At 43.6% G+C, this 23,089-nt stretch overlaps 2 protein-coding genes across 4 annotated transcripts in view; both read right to left on the bottom strand.

Moving 5' to 3' along the window:
• Window positions 1–23,089, bottom strand: part of LOC109926765 — a 741,111-nt gene that overhangs the window by 114,032 nt on the left and 603,990 nt on the right. The gene's annotated exons all lie outside the window — the stretch shown is intronic.
• Window positions 13,815–23,089, bottom strand: part of bin3 (bridging integrator 3) — a 118,720-nt gene continuing 109,445 nt past the window's right edge. For all 3 annotated transcript variants that reach the window (XM_048618591.1, XM_020533191.2, XM_048618590.1), the window contains one exon: window positions 13,815–14,539. In XM_048618591.1, coding sequence (XP_048474548.1) covers window positions 14,393–14,539 — 147 coding nt within the window. In that variant the 3' untranslated portion in view covers window positions 13,815–14,392. The remainder of the gene's footprint in view (window positions 14,540–23,089) is intronic.

Raw genomic sequence — 23,089 nt, 5'->3', positions numbered from 1 at the left:
TCTGCAGTTCCTCCTATCTCAGTTTCTGTCTTTGATGCAGTCATGGTACCAGTCACCTCAGCAGAAATATTCCATTTGTGAACTTGCCATTCCAGAAAAGTATTTGGTCTTAAGGTTATTAGAACTCATGAAGGTTAGATTGGTGAGATTTGTGAGAAGTTCATGTTGGCAGATTTGGAAACAAGTAATCAAATTGTTTGCACCTTCCATGGCAAAGAAACTGTTAAGAGTCATAGAGATATACAGCACTGAAACAGACCCTTGAGCGGTCCAACTTGTGCATGCCGCCCACATATCCTATATAAATCTAGTCCCATTTGCCAGCATTTGGTCTGTAACCCTCCAAACCCTTCCTATCTATGTACCCATCCAGATGCCTTTTAAATGTTATAACTGGACCAACCTCCACCACTTCCTCTGGCAGCTCATTCCATTCACACACCACCCTCTCCGTGAAAAGGTTGCCCCTCGGATCTCCTTTAAATCTTTCCCCTCTAAGTTGGGGAGAAACTGAAAGAGCTGGGATTGGGTTTTAATTTTTCTGGACTTGGCTCTGTAAGATGTCGTGTTGGGAAATAGTTGGAGACTTTGTTTTGCTGTCTGTTTTAAGATCATTATAACTCATGAGCTTGTTTTATTAATTTTTTTTCATGTAATAAAGTTCTGTTCTCTTGTGAAAGCAGCCTCGTGTGGATATGTTTCAGTGACTAACCATCATGTTCACTAACTATTGGAAAGAAATAAACAGATGATCGATGAAGACAGGACTCACACTGGGATGTGACTGGTCCAGGACATGGGCAACCAAATCCCGCAATAATGATTGACAAAAATCATAGTTTTATTTTCATTGCTCCCAGCCAGAGTGAATAGTCTCACATCTCACTGCATTATATTCCATCCAGCACCTGAAACCAAGAATAATTTGGGTTCCAGAGGAGAAAATGCTGTTTTTTTTAATCAATCAGCAACATTGACAAACTGTTGCTGTTTTTAGGTGCCATCAGAAAGCCAAATTTTTCAGTTAAGACTGACCTCTGCTGGTAAGATCTTGCATGTGCTGTATCTGGTAAAAATATTTATAGTCGCACAGACGTACAGCATGGAAACAGATCCTTGGGCGATCCAACTCGTCCATGATGACCAAATACCCTAAAAAGATCTAGTCCCATTTGCCAGCATTTGGCCCATATCCCTCTAAACCTTTCCTATCCATAAACCCATCCAGATGCCTTTTAAATGTAAATGTACCAGCCTCCGTCACTTCCTCTGGCAGCTCATTCCATACACACACCACCCTCTGTGTGAAAAGGTTGCCTTTTAAATCTTTTCCCCTCCCACCTTAAATCTATTCCCCCCAGTTTTCAACTCGCCCACCCCAGGGTCGAGACCTTCTCTGTTTGCCCTACCCATGCCCCTCATGATTTTATAAACCTCTGTAAAGTCATCCCTCTGCCTCCAATGCTCTAGGGAAAATAGCCCCAGCCTATTCAGCCACTCTCTATAGCTCAAACCCTCCAAACCAGGCAATATCTTTGTAAATCTTCTCTGAACCCTTCTCAGAGCTTGTTCATTCTAAACACGTGGCTTTCCCAGTGGTGGTTTTCAATCTCCTGGCTAATCAATAACTACAGGTCACCAGACACAACCTGCCTTAAAGTAAATACCAATCTTGTCAACACAATTTAGCAAAAGTCCACTCCAGAAGTATATGTTTGCAGACATAACACAATATGTCTGGGGGAATTCACTGAGGGGAAAAAAAACATTTCCGGACAGAACTCATGTGAATGAATGGTTATTCCTGACCCCAGGGTAGGAAAGGACTGACCACTTCAGGTGCATCCCCCTGGAGTGCCTTGACATGAATTATCCTGTTTGTTCGAAGAAACCTCTATTTTCATAAGATGTCATTTCAGCTGACCTGTTCTGTTGTAAACCAGGAAACGTACTGTAATGCTGACAAGTTAGAGCTGCAGATGTAATCTTCTATATGTTGGATTTTATTCTCATGAATGGAAAATGACCTGCAGGTATTTCATTTTGTGAAGGGGAGGTGGGGAGAGAGAATCAAGATGGGAACAGTATGACAGGAGCACAGTAGCATGCTGTCACACTCCCTCTTTACCCAGACATCATCTTAAATGTGAGGCTTCAGAAGCAGCAAATGGCTAACATCAGTTAGCAATCAGAACTGTGACTACCTCAATCCATATTCTCATCAAGACCTATTCACCACTCCCCATGCTCACTGACTGCTGCACTGACATTTTCCTGCATATTTCAAATTCTCACATCCCTCCATTGTCTCTCCCCCATCTGGTCTCTCTAATCTGCTTCCAGGCCCATAACCCCTTTGTGAAATCTGATTTTGACCTCTCGCCCATTCAAAATTTTAAGTGCCCTTCCAGTGATGGAATTTCCTGCACTGCCTGGATTCTCAGCTTTCCAATTCCCTGCCCAAAACCCCTCTATCTCGATAAGGCAGCGTGTAAAACCTACTTGTTCAGCGAAGCTTTTCGAGACACCTGTCCTCACATTTTGTCAAGTAATTTGGTGTTTTGATCCTGTGAAATGCTGTGAGTGGATTTCACATTCTAAGAGTCTCAACAAAAACGCAAGTTCTTGTCCATATTGTAGAAATAAACAAGAGTTAATTGGCCACTAAACAAAAAGTGCTGGAAAAACTCAACAGGTCTGGTTGCATCTGCAGGGAGGGAGATAGAAAACAGTCAACTTACAAGTCAAATTTGGAAGGGTCACAAAACTCAAAGTTAACTCTGCTTGCTCTCCACAGATATTGCCAGACTTGGTATATTTCCCCAGCACTTTCTATTTGTGTTGCTAATTTCCAGCCTCCACGGTTCTTTTCTTTTATACATAAGGAAGATGCTGAGAAGATGTTTCTCAATGTGAATCCAGGGGATGCAGTTTCAAACTAAGAGGTCCCTCATTGAAGATCACGATGAAGAATTTCTTTGCTCGGAGGGTTGTTAGTGTTGTGAATTCTCTTTCCCCAGTGAGTGGTGGACACTAAGCCATGGAATGTATTCAAGGCTGAGTCCGATAGATGAGGGTCAGTGAGTTAGATGAGGGTTTTGGGGGAAAGACGGGAGAGTGGAGTTGAGCCCGCTCCCAAATCAGCCAGGATCTCAATGGAGTGAAAGGCCTGTCCTATTTCCTATGACCATGTATATGCCTTTCTTCCACACTTTGGAGAGAGCTCAATGTAAAAACTGGACTATAGCGGCGGGGTGGGGGAGGAATATGCATTTGCACTGGATTTGAGGGTGTTCTCAGCTCCAGTTAAGATTTAAATTTGAGGCTCCTTGGCGATTCTCTGTCATGTTGCTGCCCTTGCCTTCGAAAGCCTTCTCTCTCTCCACAATGAATTAATTGTGCGAAGGGACGCACATATCCACCAGAGCTGCAGTGCAAGGTTAAATGTGAGGTGCTGTGTTTCAGGAGAATGAATGAAGGAGCATCTGCACTGCATACAAAATAGAGACAAGGACGGGGATTCAGAAATACCAATCGAAAGCACAAAGCTTTGGGTGTGTAATTGATGTTGGGTGGAGGAGCAATATTCACGTCAGAACCTAGTGTTGTCTGGGCACAGAAGTCACATTCTAGTTCACGTTTGAAAGTGTGAGCATGCAGCAAACCCATCATTAACCTGAATGATGAAATGAATGTGTCTTTGATTTTTGACTTGGCAATAAAATCTTCCCATATAAATACCTCCTACAAGTAGTTTTTTTCAGGCATGTGTCTGGTGGCTTCGCAGCTAGAGAGCCTGGATAAGATCTGAAAGGTGCTGGGTTCAAGCCTCAGTGTAGGAACCTAAGCATAGCTTAAATGAGGAAAGGTTAGAGTAATTACTTTAGTGGGATGTGAGTGAACTCCATGCACAGTAAGATCAAATACAGACTCAGTGATAGCTGTGGGGAGTGCCACCAGAGGCTGCCAGGTTTTCATAAAACCAATGTTCCTTTAATTTAAAAAAAAAAAATCACTAAAATCCCCACCACAGGATTCGAATTCAGTGGGATAGGTTCCAGGGACCATTCCTCTGCCACTCTGCCACTGGAGCTTTCACATTTTAAAAAAGTTTTCAGAACTGAAACTTAGCAGCACAATGTATTTTGCTTGTGAGGAAATCAATCAGAGAATCCAACTCCTCAAACAACCAATGGTCAAGTGGATAAAACACCTGCAGAGTAGGTGGTGGCTACTCTCAGGACCTAGGTCCAAATCTATGCTGAACTCTCAGCAAACAATTTATTGCACTTTTTCATTATTTATTAACAATTTAGGTGACGAATTACAAATTGATGAAGATCAAGAACGCTTCCACAGGATAACATTTGAAATTGTTGTTTGAAACTTCACCTTTACAACCTTTGAACCTGGATACTTGTCACTCTGGAGTAAAGTACACACATCACTCTGTGCTTTACCCACTCAGCAGGGCATTTCGCTCAGCTCCTACAGGCTGTAGCTCGAGACTCAGGAGCAGGACTTGGCCAGGCTTGCAGCCAAACCGTGAAAGATTCCCATCTCTCTGCCGTTTATTTAATGGGCACGCTTGGTCTACTGATGCCTCACTTTCTCTCACTCTGGCTCACTGTGGTATTGAGCAGGAATCACACACTCAAGTCGGTTCCTGGAATGTGTTATCAGGGATATGTCTGTGTCTGTGCCTGTGACACAGGTTCAGCTCAAAGCCTGCAATTCTCTTGCTGGCCAGTAGAGGGACAACAGTGTGTGAGGAAGGAGCAATCCAGTCTGGGGGTCCAGTTAAAATCAGAGGAGTTCTGTCATATGGCAGAAAGAGGCTGTCATGCCTCTTGTTTGCTGGGTTTTTACAGTTTGCTCAGGAGGAGCAGACTGTTGTTTCTTTCACCGAGCTACTCTCTGTGTTCACAGAACACAACACAAGGAGGCTCTTCGCATCACTGTCATGATGCCAGCGCTTCCAAAGAATGGTCGAGTTCAGCTAAGAACGCTGATCCTATTCTCTGCTCTTTCCCCATCCTCGACTGTTTCTCTCCAGAGTTTACAGTTAAATTTCTTTACCTCACCATTGCAGGAACTCAGTCCAAATCCTCATTCTCTCATTATGTTTTGAACAAAAATCTCTTCCTCTGGTTCTTTACAGCCAGTTGCTGGCTAGTTGCTTCAACTCAAATGCTCAAACACCATGTCGTTTAAATCAAAACTTTAAATAAAAACAACAGCCTTGGACTTATGTGCTATCTGACCATTCTAAACGCCACAGCACATCTGAGGAGGCATTTCAGTTAGCAATTCAGACATGTCCACTCACTGAGGAGGTGACAGGACTGAGGGTGGTAGGGGGGAGGGGGGCACGACTGTCTGGGCTCTTGCTCAATGACATTGGTGGGGGGAGAAAGAAATATGTATGTTATGAGAGAAAAACACTGAGGAAATTTGCAATCAATTGCTCCCAGTGAACTCTGGGAATGGTGGGTTAGGGTTACCTAAACAATCTGAGCAGAAGAAACAGAGTTGACCTGGAATATTCAGCTGAATTAAGAAGAACATGCACAACTAGGGGTTGGAGGAACAGCAGCTGGGTTTGTCACCCAAGAACACAGCAACATCGTGACAAACCTCCTTTTACATTGCCAACTTTCCGCTTGACCCCATCATTCTTTGCACAACCAATCATCTATTAATTTTGATTTGTAATCCAATAATTGATCCAGCACCAATTTCTATTTGCAGCTGAGACATCCAGCCCAGGAAGCTTAACATCTGTCACACACACAAAAGTAGAAACTGTTCCCAGGAGGTTGTAAGCAGGCATTTAGAAAATCTCAATGAAACCAGGCAGTGTCCACATGGGTTTGTGAAAGGCAAATCATGCGTGACAAATTCATTCAACTTCTTTAAGGAAGCAACAAGCAATACAAATGCTGGAAGTCAGAATTGAAAATGGAGACTGCTGGAGAAACAGCAGGTCAAGCAGCATCTGTGGAGAAAGAAACAGGTAACCATTTCGTGATCCAGTGACTTATTTTTGGAAATTGCACAAAAAGCAATCACAGGTCGGGTTTTTAGACTGAGGAACGTATCATCATGGATTGAGGATTAAACAAACAGGAACAGAGTATGCATATGACAGCAACATATAGCAAGTGATGTGCCAGGAGATCAACCCTGTGGCATTTCTAAATGTGATACACAAAGACACTGCAAAGGGATACAGAAAGGTTAGGTATGTGGACAAAAAAAATTGCAGGTGGAGTATAATGTAAGAAAATATGAACTTGTCCACTTTGGCAGGAAGATTAGAAAAGCAGCATATTATTTAAATGGAGAGATTGTTGAACTCTTGAGGGGCAGAGGGATCTGGGTGTCCAAGTGCAGGAATCATAAAAAGTTTGTTCACAAGTACAGCAAGCAATTAAGAGTGACAATGGAATGTTGTTTGTCGCAAAAGGAATGCAATAGAAAAGTAGGGATGTTTTGCTACAGTCATGCAGGGCCTTGGTGGGACTGCATCAGGAGAACTGTATACAACTTTGGCTGCCTTATTTAGGAAAAGGCATAACTGCATTCAGTATGGAGATTTATTCAACAGGTCCCTGAGATAGGAGGGAGGAAACATCAGACATGACATCTATGAATATGTCTGTATCCATTAGAGTTTACAAGGAGAGACGAGTTTACAAGGAAAGGTGAGCTCACTGAAATATAATCAGATTCTGAGAAACTTGGCAGGGTGCTGAGTGGGAGTTTGAGAGAGAATAGAAAAGAGAACACAATTTAAAATTAAGAGGTCTCATTGTCAAGACTGAGAAAAGGAAAACTTTCTCAGAGGACTGTTTTTCCTAAGAACTCCCTTCCTAAGTGATGAACAGAGGCTGAGTCATGAAATCTGTTCAAAGTGGAGTTCGAAATACAGAGGAATTGAGAATGATGTGGACAGACAGGAAAGCGGAGTTTGGCATGATGACACTTCAAAACCTGACCCAATCATTTCCAAATCCGTGGACACATCTCTTCTTGCAATGTGGTAATTACTGCCTATTTCTAGTTAATACACAAACACAGATGGTCACAGCTGGATTCCTTGGGTCATAAAGTGACACATGGAAATGGCATGCTTTGAAAATCAAAATGTGTGCTGTCCAATCAGTTTCTAAAAATAAAGGGGCCCCAAGCTCTGGAAGATCCCAAATGCAATGTGCTTCATGTGCAGAGTTTGTGCTCGTCAGGTGCAGCAGCAGAGTACTGCCAAGAGATGTCTCAAAATAGATGGATCAGCCTCTGTTACCAGGCCAAAGCTCATGCAGGAAAGCAGCTAATACAGACTCAGGTATGACCCAATTCCCCACAGGCCAAATACCTGACACACACAGGGTAGGGTTGACCACTTTGGCAGGGTTCCCTCCGATGAGATGGACTCAGTGGAAGACTCTCTCCACCTTCAGCACTGCTTTGTCAATAAACACACTCTTCATTGTCTGAGTGCCTTCTCAACTAAGGAACTCAAATTTTCAGCCCTACTGCAGGAGAGATCAGACACGTAGCGGGAATGAATCCCGTCACTTTTCTCAGAAATCGCTGCTACAGGCTAACGATTCACAGATCATAGATTAGAGCAACAATCACAAACTGAACTCACTTGAAAACAGGACTACAGTTATTCCCAAGAATTGGCGAGTGCAAAGCTGTGCCTACCCAGTTCATCATCACTCTCTCTCAGTGGAGGAAGCCTGGGGTCAGCTGTCGTGGACAACCTATGATAGAATGGAGCAGATTCCTCAGAACAAATTCAATTACTCCATAATGCTTACAACTTCAGAGATTAAAAACACAATGAAAATTTCAACACCTGCCATTTCACTTAACATAAATGTCAATGGTGCACAAATCAAGTCTATTGCAGATTTGGCTGAGATTTGTTACAGAGCCTGAGGGGGTAAAAAAAAGTGGCTACAAGGAAAGATAAGATGCTGGAAAACTCACCTCCCGACCCTCCAAACCTGTCCACCATCTACAAGGCACAAGTCAAGACTGTGATGGAATACTGCACACTTCCCTGGATGAGTGCAGTCCCAACAACACTCAAGAAACTTGACACCATCCAGGACAAAGCAGCTGGCTTTATTGGTACCACATCCGCTCCCTCCACCACTGATGCTCAGTCACAGCAGTGTGTACTATGTACAAGACAGACTGCAGAAATTTACCAGAGATCCTCAGTCAGCACCCTCCAAACCCACGACACTTCCATCTCGAAAGATAAGAACAGCAGATACATGGGAACACCCGCCCTGCAAGTTCCCCTCCAAGCCACTCACCATCCTGACTTGGAAATATACCGCTGTTCCTTCAGTGAGGCTGGATCAAAATTCTGGAATTCCCTCCCTAAAGGCACTGTGGGTGGATCTACAGCAGACAAACTGCAGCTCACCACCACCTTCTCAAGGGACAACTGGGGACAGCCAATAAATGCTGGGCCAAGCCAGCAACTCATGTCACATGAACAATTCTAAAAAAAGTTGTCATAGATTTCTGAAGAAGCTTTCCTGTTTCTCTGATGCTGCCAGGTCTGCTGTGTTCTTCCAGCTCCACACTGTGTTGTTCTGACTCCAGCATCTGCAGCTCTTACTATCTCAGTGTCATAGAAAGTCATTTGACTCTCAGACCATGACAGCTAATGATTTGCAACTACCATGATGTGATACTGATGTTAGCTTCCCTAATATAAACATGAGCTTAGTAGTCCTGAGGAAATCAATGAATGTTTATTACAGTTCCTGGCATTTACATCTATGTCCTACAATCATGGAAACATGCCTGTCAGGGCTCAAGCGCACCAATTTGGACATACTGGAACTGACTTCTCTCAGTGTACTATGCTGCAAGAGGACAGAGCTCTATAAGATGGAGACTGAGAACTTTAAAACCTTGAGGTCACATGCCATGAACCGATGATGACATCATGAGCATTGCCCTTAAAGGTACATCACCTGTCTGCTGCAAGACAGATCACAACAGGAAGCAGCCCTGGTGTCAATGGAATAATTATTGCTTTTGGTAAAACAGACTGTTCAAAGTTACCCAGAACCAAAGATGATTTCATTTCCGACAAGGACAGATGGTGGTCAAACAAACCGTGCACTTTCCCCAGTAACCTTCGCCTCTATCTCTGCCTCTGTCATATTTTTACAGCCTCACTGTTAGTCATCCATATTCATCTTCTCCTGCTCTGTGCTGCTGAGCACTGTGGGATTTTGTGTCACATTAAGAACACAATATAATTGACATGATATTTAATATGACAGAGAAGCAGCACACTGACTTATTTTAAACCATCGAATGGTTGAATAAAAATTCATTTTATGTTTTTATAGCCTTCCCACTTTGTTCCAAAGTAAATTTTTGAATCAGTTTTTATTGTGTCCAGTCTCCTCTGAGACCCCATGAAAAATGGAAAGTGCAAAAAGAGCTGTTGAACTTTGGGTCCAACGTGAGTGTGTCTTTACAGCCTGAATTTTAATCTCTGCAGTGTGGTGTTAGAAAGCCAGAAAACAATTGACATGTTTGATTTGTGTTGAACAGCTCAATGTTCTTTCCCAACGTGAAATGTGCTCTTCACCAAATAAGGGGTGTTTTGATCCATCATGCATTGTCTCACCAGCCTCAGTTGGACCCCCATCACAATGATGACCATTTCAGAAATTCGTGAAAGTTCAACACAGATTCCTCCCCATGGGGCACACCTCCGGGGGAAGAAGTATTTCCTCAATTTGGTGTCCCCAGTTAAACTTACACTGACCTGGGATGAAGATAGCTCAGAATATTTTAACAATGTTGTTGTGGCTGAAATCTTGCATTTTTTTTTCTTCATTCATTCACAGGATAAGGGTGTTGCTGGCCAGGCAGCATTTACTGCCCATCCCTAATTGCTCAGAAGGCAATTAAGAGTCAACCACATTGCTGTGGGTCTGGAGTCACATGTAGGTCAGACTAAGTGAGGATGGCAGTTTCCTTCCCTAAAGGACATCAGTGAACCAGATGAGTTTTCCCCTGACAATCAGATTCTTAATTCCAGATATTTATTGAACTCAAGTTCTACCATCTGCCGTGGCGGGATTCAAACCTGGGTCCCCAGAATATTATCTGGGTCTCTGGATTAACAGTGCAGCGATAATACCACTAGTCCATTGCCTCCTCTAAACCCTATCAGGGTTTGTGAATGGTTTGTATGGATGACACAACACAGGACCTTGTTCAAGCAGTATTCTGTCATGCTATTAATAAACATATTGAACTTGACCTCACATACACTCCATTACGAAGGAAAACCGCAAGTGAGGCAATCCATCTCAATGGATCCCAGAGTTTAAAAACCAGGTGGGAAAACACACCGACGCTTCATCAGATGCTGCACTGAGGATGTTACCCAGCAATGGTAACAAAACGTCTGCGAAACAAGAAACCAGCTCAGTGAGCCAACCAACCTCAACAATATTCTATCAGCACAGAGCTGTGCAGTCCACATGTCACAAGTTCCAAACTTGCTGAGGAGAAATGCCAGCTCACAGTTTCATGTAAGATAACCTTACAGACACAGATCAAACCAGGCTGTGCCGTTTCTGCTTTCAGAGTGATGTCAGAGTCTTGTCTGACTCAGAATTTAGGGAGCACTTAAGGCTGATTCATGGAGCAGTTTACTGGTGAGAAATATCATCTTGAATTTTTAACGGAGGCTGACAAAAGGGACACACATTTGTTTAACACTTGAAAAACAATGTATAATTGTTTTGACATTACAAAAAAAAGTTTATCCCACCACACCTGCCATCGATCTTCAAAACTAAAAATTAGACCAGCATTATCTGAAGTTTGCAGACTGGCCTTCCTAAATGAGTTTCTGATTGATCAGGTCAAGATTATTTGCAGTAGCATCAATCTTCCAGTGGGGGCCACTGTCTCCCACAATCCTCTCAGACTAAATATCCCGGTCCCTCTGAGACTTTAAAGAATTAGTCCAACATTGCATGTTGGAGGACGTTATCCAGGGCAGACGAAAGATCAATTTGAAACCTAAAGAATTCCTTGCAAGGGTTGGATGGAGTTTTGTAAAAATGTCCTGCACAATACCATCAGCATACAGGCGTCTCCCATCATCTCCAGTTCTGTAGTGAGAGGAAAGCATGACAGACCAAAAACCACAGGCCCTGCATTGTCACAACAGACAGGAAAACGCTCTGGGAGACACAGACAGGCACTGACGAGAGACAGTGTGCCAACCAGAGAGTGACAGCAGACTAAAGGAAAGGGCAAAAAAGGTAGATGTAAAACAAAATGACCCCAGCATTTAGAATTAGAATTATTGTCACGTGTACTCAATAATAGGAATACATGAGTACAGTGAAAAGTGTACAAAGTCGCCATCCTTCAGTACCATCTTTGTTACAAAACCAGAATTTAAAGAAAGACAGAAAAAAAGAGCCATAATGTTAGAGATCCCTCTTTCAACCACTCAAGAACATGCATGTGTAGAAAGCATCATCTGAACACAATCCTACATCACACCTTTTCATCAGTAAAGTTTCAGGGAGTACAAACAGAAAATACTGGAAATACTCAGCAGGTCTGGCAGTGAGAGAGACAGAGAGAATTCATTTCTCAGCTCCAAGGGCCAACATCCACAGCTGTTGCCTGACCCACTGACAATGTTTACAGAGAGGTCAGAGTGTGTACAAATTGATCGGGGAATTCCTCATGGTTGGCGTCTGGGAGACAAGCAAAGAATAAAAGATTTGTCGAGACTGTTGCAGAAAGACCAAACCAGCAAATCACAAACAAACTCGGCCCTATGTGTTTGAACCATTCAGACACGAGAGTGGAATTATCTGTCCAAAGTCGGGCACAGGAACTGAATATTTCCCACAATAGACAACAAAATTACTGGCAAAAAAAAACAGAAATTGCTCGAAAAGCTCAGCAGCTTTAGCAGCATCTGTGAACAGAAATCAGAGTTAATATTTTGGGTCCAGTGACACTTCCTCAGTTTTCTCTCCTCAGATGCTGCCAGACCTGCTGAGCTTTTCCAGCAATTTCTATTTTTGTTTCTGACTTACAGCATCCGCAGTCCTTTCCATTTTTCCTAAAATTACTGGCAAATCCTGTTCAAGATGTCAGTGACCTTTCTTCTAGTTTCAAGCAGCTTCTTCCTTCAAAGGGAAGATGTTGGCCCTCATGCTGTAGAATTGTTCACAGGCACTTGATTGAGGCTTGGTTTCCATCATTTTTAAATTACCTTGACTTTTCAAATCAAACAAAACACTTTCGGCTAAAAAAAAACTGTCTTCACACAACAGCTAGTGCTGTGGGAGAAGAAATTTGAACCTGGTGTCAGAAACAAAGTCAGAAATTGCTGAAGAAACTCAGCAGATCTGGCAGCATCTGTGGAGAGAAAGCAGAGTTAACGTTTCGGAACCAATGACTCTTCTTCAGAATAAAAACCAAAAGAACTGCGGATGCTGTAAATCAGGAACAAAAACAAAGTTGCTGGAAAAGCTCGGCAGATCTGGCAGCATCTGTGAAGGAGAAAACAGAGTTAACGTTTCGGGTCCGGTGACCCTTCCTCAGAACTCTGAAGATGCAGTTCTTTGGGTTTTTTTGAACCTGGTGTTATGAATTGGACGTGCTGACAAGTGAAGTGGACCAGTGAAAATTGTTACAGATCTTGACAAGGTAGATCCTACGAGGTTGTTTGTATTGACTTGGCAGGAGTGGGGGGCAGGACTGGCCTAAGGGGTTGGCAACTTCCCACTGAGCTGAGAAGTGTCTTTACTCAGAGCTTGTGAATCTTTGGAATTCCCTCTGTCAGACAGCAGTGGAAGATCAGGCCGAAGAGGACTGTGTACCAAATAAGTCAATCAGGTGTTCCCCAACCGGAAACCTTTTGATGAATTTGCTAATGAAGTCTGTGATGGTGTTGGTGTGCTCATCCAGGTTTCCGGCTGAGTACCTGAATACAATCCAATCCACCGATTCCAAGCAGTCCTGGGGACGCTGTTCTATCCATGGAGTCCATTTACACAGCTCATTACCGCAGAAAGGCTGCCAACATCATCAAAGACCCATTGCATTCTGGTAATACTCTCCTACAACCGCTTCCGTCAGGCATAAGATATAGAAGACATGCACCAGCAGGTTCAGGAACAGCTTCTTCCCAGCTGTTATTAGACTGAGGAATGGATTCTCTAGCCTCAACTAATGCTGGTCTTGCTAATGTTGCCTTGCGCTTGTCCTGTGTGATATAACCTGTATGGCTCTAGCCAAGTTTCTTTTCCACTGTATGATCTGTGTGTCCTTGCTCACTATAACCTGCCTGTACTGCTCGTAAACAAAGCTTTTCACTATACTTAGGTACACGTGACAATAAATCACATAAAATTCAAGGCACAGATCCAGAGACTCTTCTAAGACTCAAGAGATCAGGGAGTAGGGTCAGCAAGGGTGCAGATCAAAGATTAACTCTGACCTTAACAAATGCTGCAGCAAGTTTCACAAGCTGATTTGTTTGCTCCTGCTGATGTTTGTATGTGGTTCCAAGGCCACTGGTCCCATCGAATGACTCAAGTCCTGACTCATGTCCATCCCCTTCACAAGGAACTTCAAAGTGACAGCTCAAGCAGAGGCAAGGACGTTGGGCGTGAGGAAGTGGTTTCCTGGGCTCACTCCATCCCTCCCCAAGAACTGCACACTCACTGTACAGATGACTGCAGGCAGCAGGCAATCCTATCACATGGACAAGAACCGGTGGCACAATCAGATTTTTATAGAGCTCACAAGACAAATTATTTACAAACATTACAAAATTACATCCTTTTTAAAGCTACATTGAGAGAAAAATTAACAACTTTTCATTAACTTGTGCAATCAGAAACAAGAGATGAAGGTTTAGAAAAGCTATATTTCCCAACCCCCTGAAAGGGGTAGAGGAATCCCAGTTTCTTCCTTGTCCACCTTTTCTCCCTCCTGCATTTGTCTTGTTGTTAACACCACTCACCACGGAGCAAGGAAGAATTCCTTGGACATCTTTGGACTATGAGAGGAAACCACAGCACCCAGAGGAAACCCACACAGACACAGGGAGAACATACAAATTCCACAACGACAGTCCCCCTACCTTAATCATGGGATGTATAAAAAGGGGAAAAAAAAGAGATTCAAAACTTAGGAACTCAAAGTTTGTACCCAACAACAGTACTGCTTCTACCCCAAGCACGTCAAGCAGTCCACCCAAATGAGGAATCGTCTGAAAAGCTCAAGATTAAGCCCAACAATGATTCACTGCGCAGATTTTATATGTTCTGCAGATTTTAAATGTTCTCGTTCAGTCATCTGCCACAATCGATAGAGCTCGCAGATCGTTCAGTTTAGCTTCATTTTCCTTCTCGCGCTGCTCGTCAGTCATTCCTTGCTGCTGAATCTGGCCAGTGAGATCTCCAAATATCTTGGACATTTCTGTATAGTACATGACCTGTAACAAAAGCAACAAACAGAATGTGAAACTGATGTGCCGACGATACATCGTACAGATTCTGTTACAACTTTATCATGATGGCAGCTTTAATCTCTTGTTCGGAACAAGCACTCCATTCACTTACTGTGCCATTGTTGCCTCAATCTAAATATTCGCACCCTCTTTTCAAATCCTTCCACATTATCACTGTGCTGTCTCTCTCTCTCCCCCTGAACCTCTCATGCCTCCAGCTGTCTAGATCCCAAGCTCTGCAATTCTCCATGAACATCTCCATCTCTCTTTCTTCCTCCGAGACAACTTTTTAAACCCTGCCTCATGGACCATACTTTTAGCGCCAAGACCTGTCACAACATGCCCTTGGGTGGCTTTGAATGTGATTCTGCAATACCATGGTCCCAAGAAGCTCCTCGGCAATATTTTGTCTGGTTCAAAGCCGAAGTTCAATCTAAATGGTTGCTGCTGCATCATGCCATGTCATGTTTGAGAGCTTAACCCAATGCAGAGGCACAATTTTACTGAGCACGTGTCAGACATTCCCCAAATCATATTTTTCACCACTTGCTGACTGAGTGCTTCCCACCAACGAACATTGCAGCACTCCCCAAACTCTTGCCAGCTGCCAAAGTCCTCCTCAAGTGTTATCACTGTTGCAACAGAGAAAACAAAAGACTCAGTTTAGTCACAGCAAGCTTACATACACAGCAACATGGTAATGGCCAGATAATGTGTTTAACTAATGTTGATTGAGGACTAAACATTGAAGACAAACTGCCTGCTCTTTTTCAAAAGATGTCATGGGATTTTTTATGTCCTCCAGAGGGGTCAGACTGGGCCTGGTTTTAATCTGAAAGCTGATAAATTCTGTCAGTGCAGCAGTCCCTCAGGGCCTTACTGGACCATCAGCCTGGATTCTGTACAATTATACAGCACGGAGACGGACCCTTCGATCCAACTCGTCTGCACTGACCAGGTATCCCAATCTGATCGAGTCTCATTTGGCCCAAATCCCTCTAAACCCCTCCTGTTCATTTACCCATCCAGATGCCTTTTAAATTTTGTAATTGTACCCGTCTCCACCATTTCCTCTGGCTGCTCGTTCCACACACACACTACCTTCCACATGGAAATGTTATTCCTCAAGTCTTTTTTACATCTTTCACCCTCACCTTAAACCTCTGCCCTCTAAGTTTTGGTCTCCCCTCCCCTGTGGGAAAAGACCTTGGCTAATCACCCTATCCGTGCCCCTCATGATTTTATAAAGCTCTATGAAGTCACTCCTCAGCGTCTGCAGCTCCAAGGAAAAATGGCCCACCTTATTCAGCCTCTCCCTTCAGCTCAAACCCTCCAGTCCCAGCAATACCCTTGTAAATTTTTTTTCTGCACCCTCTCAAGTTTAACAACATCCTTCCTAAAGAAGGACAACAGGAACTAAACGCAGTATTCCAAAACTAGCCGAACCAATGTCCTGTACAGTCACAACGTGACATCCCAATTCTAACACTCAATTGTCTGTGCAATTAAGGGAAGCACACCAGACACCTTCTTCACCATCCTGTCGAATTGGGACTCTACTTTCAATGAACTATGCCCCTGCACCCCTAGGTCTCTTGGTTCAGCAACAGGGCCCGACCATTAACTGTATACGTCCTGCCCTGATTTGCCAGAACTCCCATTTATCTGAATTCAGCTGAAGCTGCCACCCCTTGGCCCACTGGCTCATCCGATCACGGTCCCATTGTGCCCTGAGGTAACCTTCTTCATTGTCCACCACAGCACCAATTTAGGTGTCATCTGCAAACCTACTAGCCATGCTAACTATGTTGGAAGACTCAGGAATAGAGAAGTGAACTCATGTACCTTCTCACTCAGAGATGACAGTGCAGCCAGCTGAGCGAGGCAGAAACACGCGATGGGACTGGCCGTTCTGTCTGAAGCTCATGGAAGCAGAACTATGGACTAGCTCCTGAGTACTTTTCGCACTATGTTACATGAAGTTTCATACAACTGGAACTGGAGAAGGCCATTCTGGCCTTCAAAGCTGCTCCACAGTTCAACAGGAGCTGGAATTTGCTCCATTTCATTCTCAACCTTGCCCGAAGATGAAGAAGCTCCTTAAATTCTAGCACAAGACTTGACACACCAGATCTAATTCTTCATATGGCTTAGTATCATGACATTCCTGAGAAGCACCTTGAGACGTGATTTTGCTGAAGGCGCTATGTAAGTTGTCACTGCATTTGGCGGGAGTAAGACTGCAATCCAATAAAAGCCTAAGACAAACTATGCGGGGTCCTGTGTTGATCTGAGATAAATCTGGGTGATCCACAGCAAGCCCTTTTCAGGCCAGACTTTTCAAGATGGTTTACAGCACACAATCTTAAAGTTGCCAGACAGGATGTGGAGTGACCTTTCTAAAAACAGACTGTGTCAGTCTGCCTTGCACCCAAAAAACAAGTTATCAAGATAAACTATCAAGATAAGTCTCCTTCCCACAGGTGTACCACTGACGATAAACAAACAAGAGCTGGAAGAAGTATCTCTGACGTGATCAGTGTTGCAAGAGAAACTGACAAAAAAAAAATCAACTAAAGCAAAACATTCCAACCGGAGTTCATGAGGGAACCTGATTGGGTGGATAGAGGGGACATGTTCCCTCAAATGGGACAAACAGGAACTGCAAGACTGTAAGAAATACGTAGAGTACTGGGCTGTTCGGCCCATCGAGCTTGCTGATCTGACATTCCTTGCGTCCACTCTCCTGCATTGGAACTGGGTGTATGCAGTTTAAAACTGGGAGATCACCTCTGAATTCCACGCAGTTGATCCAGAAAGGAGCAGACGGAGCAAATCAGAGCTCTTTGAATACCTGTCCACAGCATACCCTCTTTGTGTTACAGAGATAGTATTGAGTGATGGCAAAATGTTCTAAATACAGGCCAAAAAGATGCTGAGCAGTGACAACAACATCTCAGACTAGTGACAATGCAAGGTTCAACCAGGTAACAGTCACCAGACGTCAAAGCAATTTGCTCCACAGAAAGCACTTTCAATTGACTGATCAGCTGAATAAACATCCTCCACTTGGGGCAAAAAAACAGCAAATAATATCTTCTCTGCGAGATGGGAAAAAGCAGACTCATACTCAGTAAAGCTGCATATAGTGGGTTCACAGAGGTTCAAAAGGAGATGCAAGTGGCCATCACCCTTGATGGGTGCTGGTCTCGAATGTGAGGGTGTGGTGACTGTACTTCAACTACTATCCACAGGCAGGAGCTGGGAGGCACCATGGAGCAGAAACTAACATGCTCATTCAGAACAGAGAACAGATTCAATATGTTCACAAAGCTGAAGATGACAGTGACTGAAATCTCGAGGAAAAGCCCAACCACAGACGGTTCAGGGGAAGACCCAGCCAGTGCAATGCACGTGTCATTACCAAGTAGCAGAAAATCTCATTGACACATCAAATCCAAACACGGTCACATCCCTCGCAATTCCCTTCACCAGGCACATAAGGATTTGGGAGATACACAAATTAGCATGGATTTAGACTGAGATTAAATTCAGAAATTTGGTTCCTCCATGTTAATGATTTTGCTGAAGCAGTATTTTATATTTGTCCATTCGGGGGAACAAGTAATGCATCAAAATAAATTAAGGTAGAAAGCATTATTCCTTGTCTTTTTGAGGGAAAAGAACTGCTAACTTGCAGGTGTCTCGAAACTAACAGTCATTTGACATTTGCTGGAGGATCAGCATTGATAAATCAATATTTGACTGCATTGGCAAACAAATTCTGATGAGAAATGAGTCGTTCCAGACAGTCAGTCAAAAACAAACAGCTTTCATTATCCGCCTCCCACTCTCTCCCTATTTATTTCAGAACCCCCTTCCCCTCCCCCTTTTCTGATGAAGGGTCTAGGCCCGAAACGTCAGCCTCTCTGCTCCTATGATGCTGCTTGACCTGCTGTGTTCATCCAGCCCTGCACCTTATTGTCTCAGCTTTCATTGCATGTCTTCCTCCAAAATCCAAGTGTGTAGTATTCTGTACAGTCATCATCAGAATACTAGGATCCTGACCTCTGCTATTATTTGAAGACAAACTGCGTCAGGCACATCGGAAACATTTCAACATTCTTCAAGTTAACAAGATCAACATGGCAATATACTGTCTGTCAATGCTCACAACTGATTTGATTATTAAGCGCAATTGCAAATACAAGGATTAGGGACCATTTGGCCCCTCAAGCCTGGTCACCATGCAATAAGATCATGGGTGATCAGGTTCTGCTCTCAATTAGTGGAAGAACCTGCTGTTGAGGAACGTTCATCCTCAAACATTACATTACTGTAGCGAAAACAGAAGTTGCTGGAAAAGCTTAGCAGGTGTGGCAGCATCTGTGAAGAAAAAAAATCAGATTTAACATTTCGGGTCCGGTGACCCTTCCTCAGAACTAATGGTCGGTTTATATTTAGAAGATAGGGAGGGGGATGGGGTAGGGAGTAAATGTTAGGGTAAAGGATAGAGCCCAAAGAGAGAGAGGAACAGTTGGATAGACAAAGGAGTTGATAACGATCTGGCTAGGAGGGTGAATAGCTGTGAATGTGGACTGTTATTGACGAACAAGGCCAGGTGTATGGGATAGGGGCTGGAACATGGGAGAATTTAGGTCCTAAAGTTATTGAACTGGTTATTGAGTCTGGAGGGCTCCAGGGTCTCCAAGCGGAAAATAAGGTGTTGTTCTTCAAGCTTGCGTTGGGCTTCACTGGAACACTGCAATAAGCCAGAGACAGAGATGTTGGCCAGGGAACAGAATGGTGTGTTAAAGTGGCAGGCAATGGGTAGTTCGGGGTCTTTTCTGTGAGCAGAACGTAGATATTCTGCAAAGCGGTCACCCAATCTATGCTTGGTTTCCCCCATGTAGAGGAGACCACATTGTGAGCTGCGAAAGCAGTAGACTAGATTCTGGGACATGCAGGTGAAGTGTTGCTTGGGCCTTTGGATACTGGGGAGGGAGGAGGTAAATGGGCAGGTGTTACACCTTCGCCAGTTACAGGAGGGTTTCTTGACACAGTATATGATCAGTCCAACCAAGGAAGGGGTCACATCGGACCCGATTTGGGAAACGATCCTGGCTAGGTGCGTGAAATTTCAGCAGGGGAGCATTTCGAGACCAGTGTCCATAATACCATGAGTTTTAAGTTACTGATGGATAGGGATAACAGCAGTCCTCAGGTGAAGGTGTTAAATTGTGGGAAGGCATACTGCAACAATATTAGGCAGGAACTGGAGAGTGCTGATTGGAGGCGGCTGTTTGAGGGTAAATCCACATTAGACATGTGGGTGTATTTCAAAAGCCAGTTGATAAGAGTTCAGGAGCGGTAAGTTCCTGCCAGAATGAAGGAATAGGTATGGCAAGTTACATGAACCTTGGATGACTTGGGATGTTATGACTTTGGTGAAAAAGAAAAAGAAAGCATACGTAAGGTCTAGGAGGATGGAAACTGACAAACCCCTTGAAAGAACTTAAGCAAGGAATTAAAGGAGCGAAAAGGGGTCATGAAATGTCATTAGCAAACAGGATTAAGGAGAATCCCAGGGCTTTTTATACATATATAAAAAGCAAGAGGGTAGCCAAGGTAAGTATTGGCCCACTCGAGGATATAGGAAGGAATGTAGGTGTGGAGCCAGAAGAGGTAGGTGAGATCTTAAACAAATACTTTGTATCGGTATTCACCAAAGAGAAGGAATTGGTGCAGGATGATCTCAGGGAAGGGAGTGTCGAATTTCTAAGCCAAGTTGCTATTAAAAAGTATTTCAGAGATAGTAGGAACTGCAGATGCTGGAGAATCTGAGATAACAAGGTGTAGAGCTGGATGAACACAGCAGGCCAAGCAGCATCAGAGGAGCAGGAAGGCTGACGTTTCGGGCCCAGACCCTTCTTCTGTTATCTCTGCTATTAAAAAGGAAGAGGTTTTGTGCGTCTTAAAAATTATTAAGATAAAAATGTCCCCAGCTCCTGATGGGATCTATCCCAGAGAGAACAAATTGCTGGAGCATTGACAGGCATCTTTGTAACTCTTTGGCCACAGGTGAGATCCCAGAGGACTGGAGAACAGCTAATGTTGTCCCATTGTAACAGGGATAATCCAGGAAATTACAGGCCTGTGAGCTTTACATGAGTAGTAAGGAAAATATTGGAAAAGATTCTCAGGGACAAGATTTCGAAAGAAGTGCACTAATTAGTGATAAACAGCACAGTTTTGTGTGGGGGATGTCGTGTCTCAGAAACTTGATCGAGTTTTTAGAGGAGGTGACGAAGATGATTGATGAGGGAAAAGTGGTGGATGTTGTCTACATGGACTTCAGTAAAGCCTTTGACAAGGTCCCTCATGGCAGACTGTATAGAAGGTGAAGTCACATGGTATCAGGGATGAGCTGGCAAGGTGGATACAGAACTGACTTAGTCATAGGAGACAGAGGGTAGCAGTGGAAGGATGTTTTTCAGAATGGTGGACTGTGACTAGTGGTGTGCCCTAGGGATCAGTGCTGGGACCTCTGCTGTTCATGATCTACATAAATGATTTAAAGGAAAATGTAGCTGGTCTAATTAGTAAGTTTGCAGACAGTACAAAGATTGGTGGAGTTACAGACAGTGAGGAGGATTGTCAGAGGATACAGAAGGATATAGATCAGTTGGAGGCATGAGCAGAAAAGTGGCAGATGGAATTTAATCCGGACAAATGTGAGGCAACACATTTTGGAAGGTCAAGTACAGATGGAAATTATACAGTGTATGGCAAAACCCTGAGGAGTCTTAATATTCAGAGGGATCTTGGTATGCAGGTCCACATAACTGAAGGTGGCAGCACAGGTAGATAAGGTAGTAAAAAAGGCCGAATGACATGCTTGCCTTCATTGGGGGATATCGGTTATGAAGAAAGGTTGAATAGATTGGTTTGTTTTCACTGGAATGCAGAAGGTTGAAGGGCGACCTGGTAGAAGTTTATAAGCTTGTGAATGGCATGGACAGAGTGAAAGTATGAGGCTTTTTCTGAAGGTGGAGGAGTGAATTAATTACTTGGGGACACAGGTCCAAGGTGTGAGGGGGCAAATTTAAAAGAGATGTGTGAGGCAAGTTTTTCACACAAAGGGTGGTGAGTGCCTGGAACGCGTGGACAGAAGAGGTGGTGGAAGCAAACACAGTAGAAGCATTCAAGAAGCACCTGGACAAATACATGATTAGGAAGGGAATAGAGGGATACAGATCCTGGAAGTGAAGACAGTTTTAGTATGGAAGGGCAAAATGTGTCAGCGCAGGCTTGGAGGGCCGAAGGGCCTGTTCCTGCGCTGTACTGTTCTTTGTTCTAATTCCATTCTTGTGTCTTCCACATCAACTCCCTTGTGATTTACAAAGCTACCTCGATGAAACTTGAATTAATTCCACAAGCCATCCTCGTGTGTTGCATGGGGGAGAGAATTCCATAGTGCTATGAACGGGGAAAAGGTATTTCCTCAGGTGGCTGTCAATTCGGAACATGTATGCATTTGGCATCTGGCTTTATCGCCTCCGTTTAATGAGTGATTGATTCAATTTAAAAAGCATCAATTAACCCATTCATCCCAGAAATCTGCCAAGGAAATCCTTGAACTACTTCTGACAATTATTTTCTGTTTTGTTTCAAAGGAGAGTTTATGTCTCATCAAGTGTAGACCACATCACTGCTCTGAACCAATTAATTCCACTGCATTCAGGGCACCTCCATTTATATCAGAGTTGTTCCTGATCGACCAACTCATCTTGACAAGGGGGTCACTATGTGCTTTCTGGACACAGTGAAGAACATTCCTGGGTTGAGATTGAAAAAGACAGCACAACAAGAACTTTGCCACATGTTTGCAGTTTGCTAAAGGTATTCTGGGCTAAACAAAATATCTGCAATCAGGACAACAAGTTGAAGTGGCCAAACCAGAAGGGGATTCTACACCAAAACTCGGGGGCAGCAGTGTGTGCCATCTTGCAAAAAGCACTGCAGAAATTCACCAAATTTCCTTCCTCAGCACCTTCCATCCTTGTGTTATAGACATGAGGGCAGCAGATACATGGGGATTACATGGGGAATTCACGAAGGTTCCTCGGAAAGCAGCTTCCAAACACCTGAGTGCTACCATTAACAGCAGTCAATGACAACATGGGAACACTGCTCTTTCTGAAGCCACTCACCATCCTGACTTGGAAGTATATTGCCGTTCCCTCACTGTTGCTGGGTCAAAATCCTGTGATTCCTTCCTTAGTGGCATTGTGGGTCAACCCACAGCACAGATGCTGCAGCTGTTCAAGATGGCAGATCACCACCAACTTCGCAACTAGGTATAGGTAATAAATGCTGACCCAGCCAGTGACATGCACAACCCATGAATGAATTTTTAAAAATGAAGAGTTTCTCAGGATGTGAAGAAGGGAAGATCATTGGCTGATGTCATCAAGAAAAAGCAACAGGAGGCACAGAGAAGTTGAGATTACATATGTTCCTCTTCAGAAAGTT

The sequence above is a fragment of the Rhincodon typus genome, chromosome 40 (assembly GCF_021869965.1).
Source record: "Rhincodon typus isolate 14 chromosome 40, sRhiTyp1.1, whole genome shotgun sequence".
In the NCBI taxonomy this organism is placed as follows: Eukaryota; Metazoa; Chordata; class Chondrichthyes; order Orectolobiformes; family Rhincodontidae; genus Rhincodon; species Rhincodon typus.
Note: the sequence above shows the minus strand (reverse complement) of the source record. Positions and strands in the feature narration are given on the sequence as shown.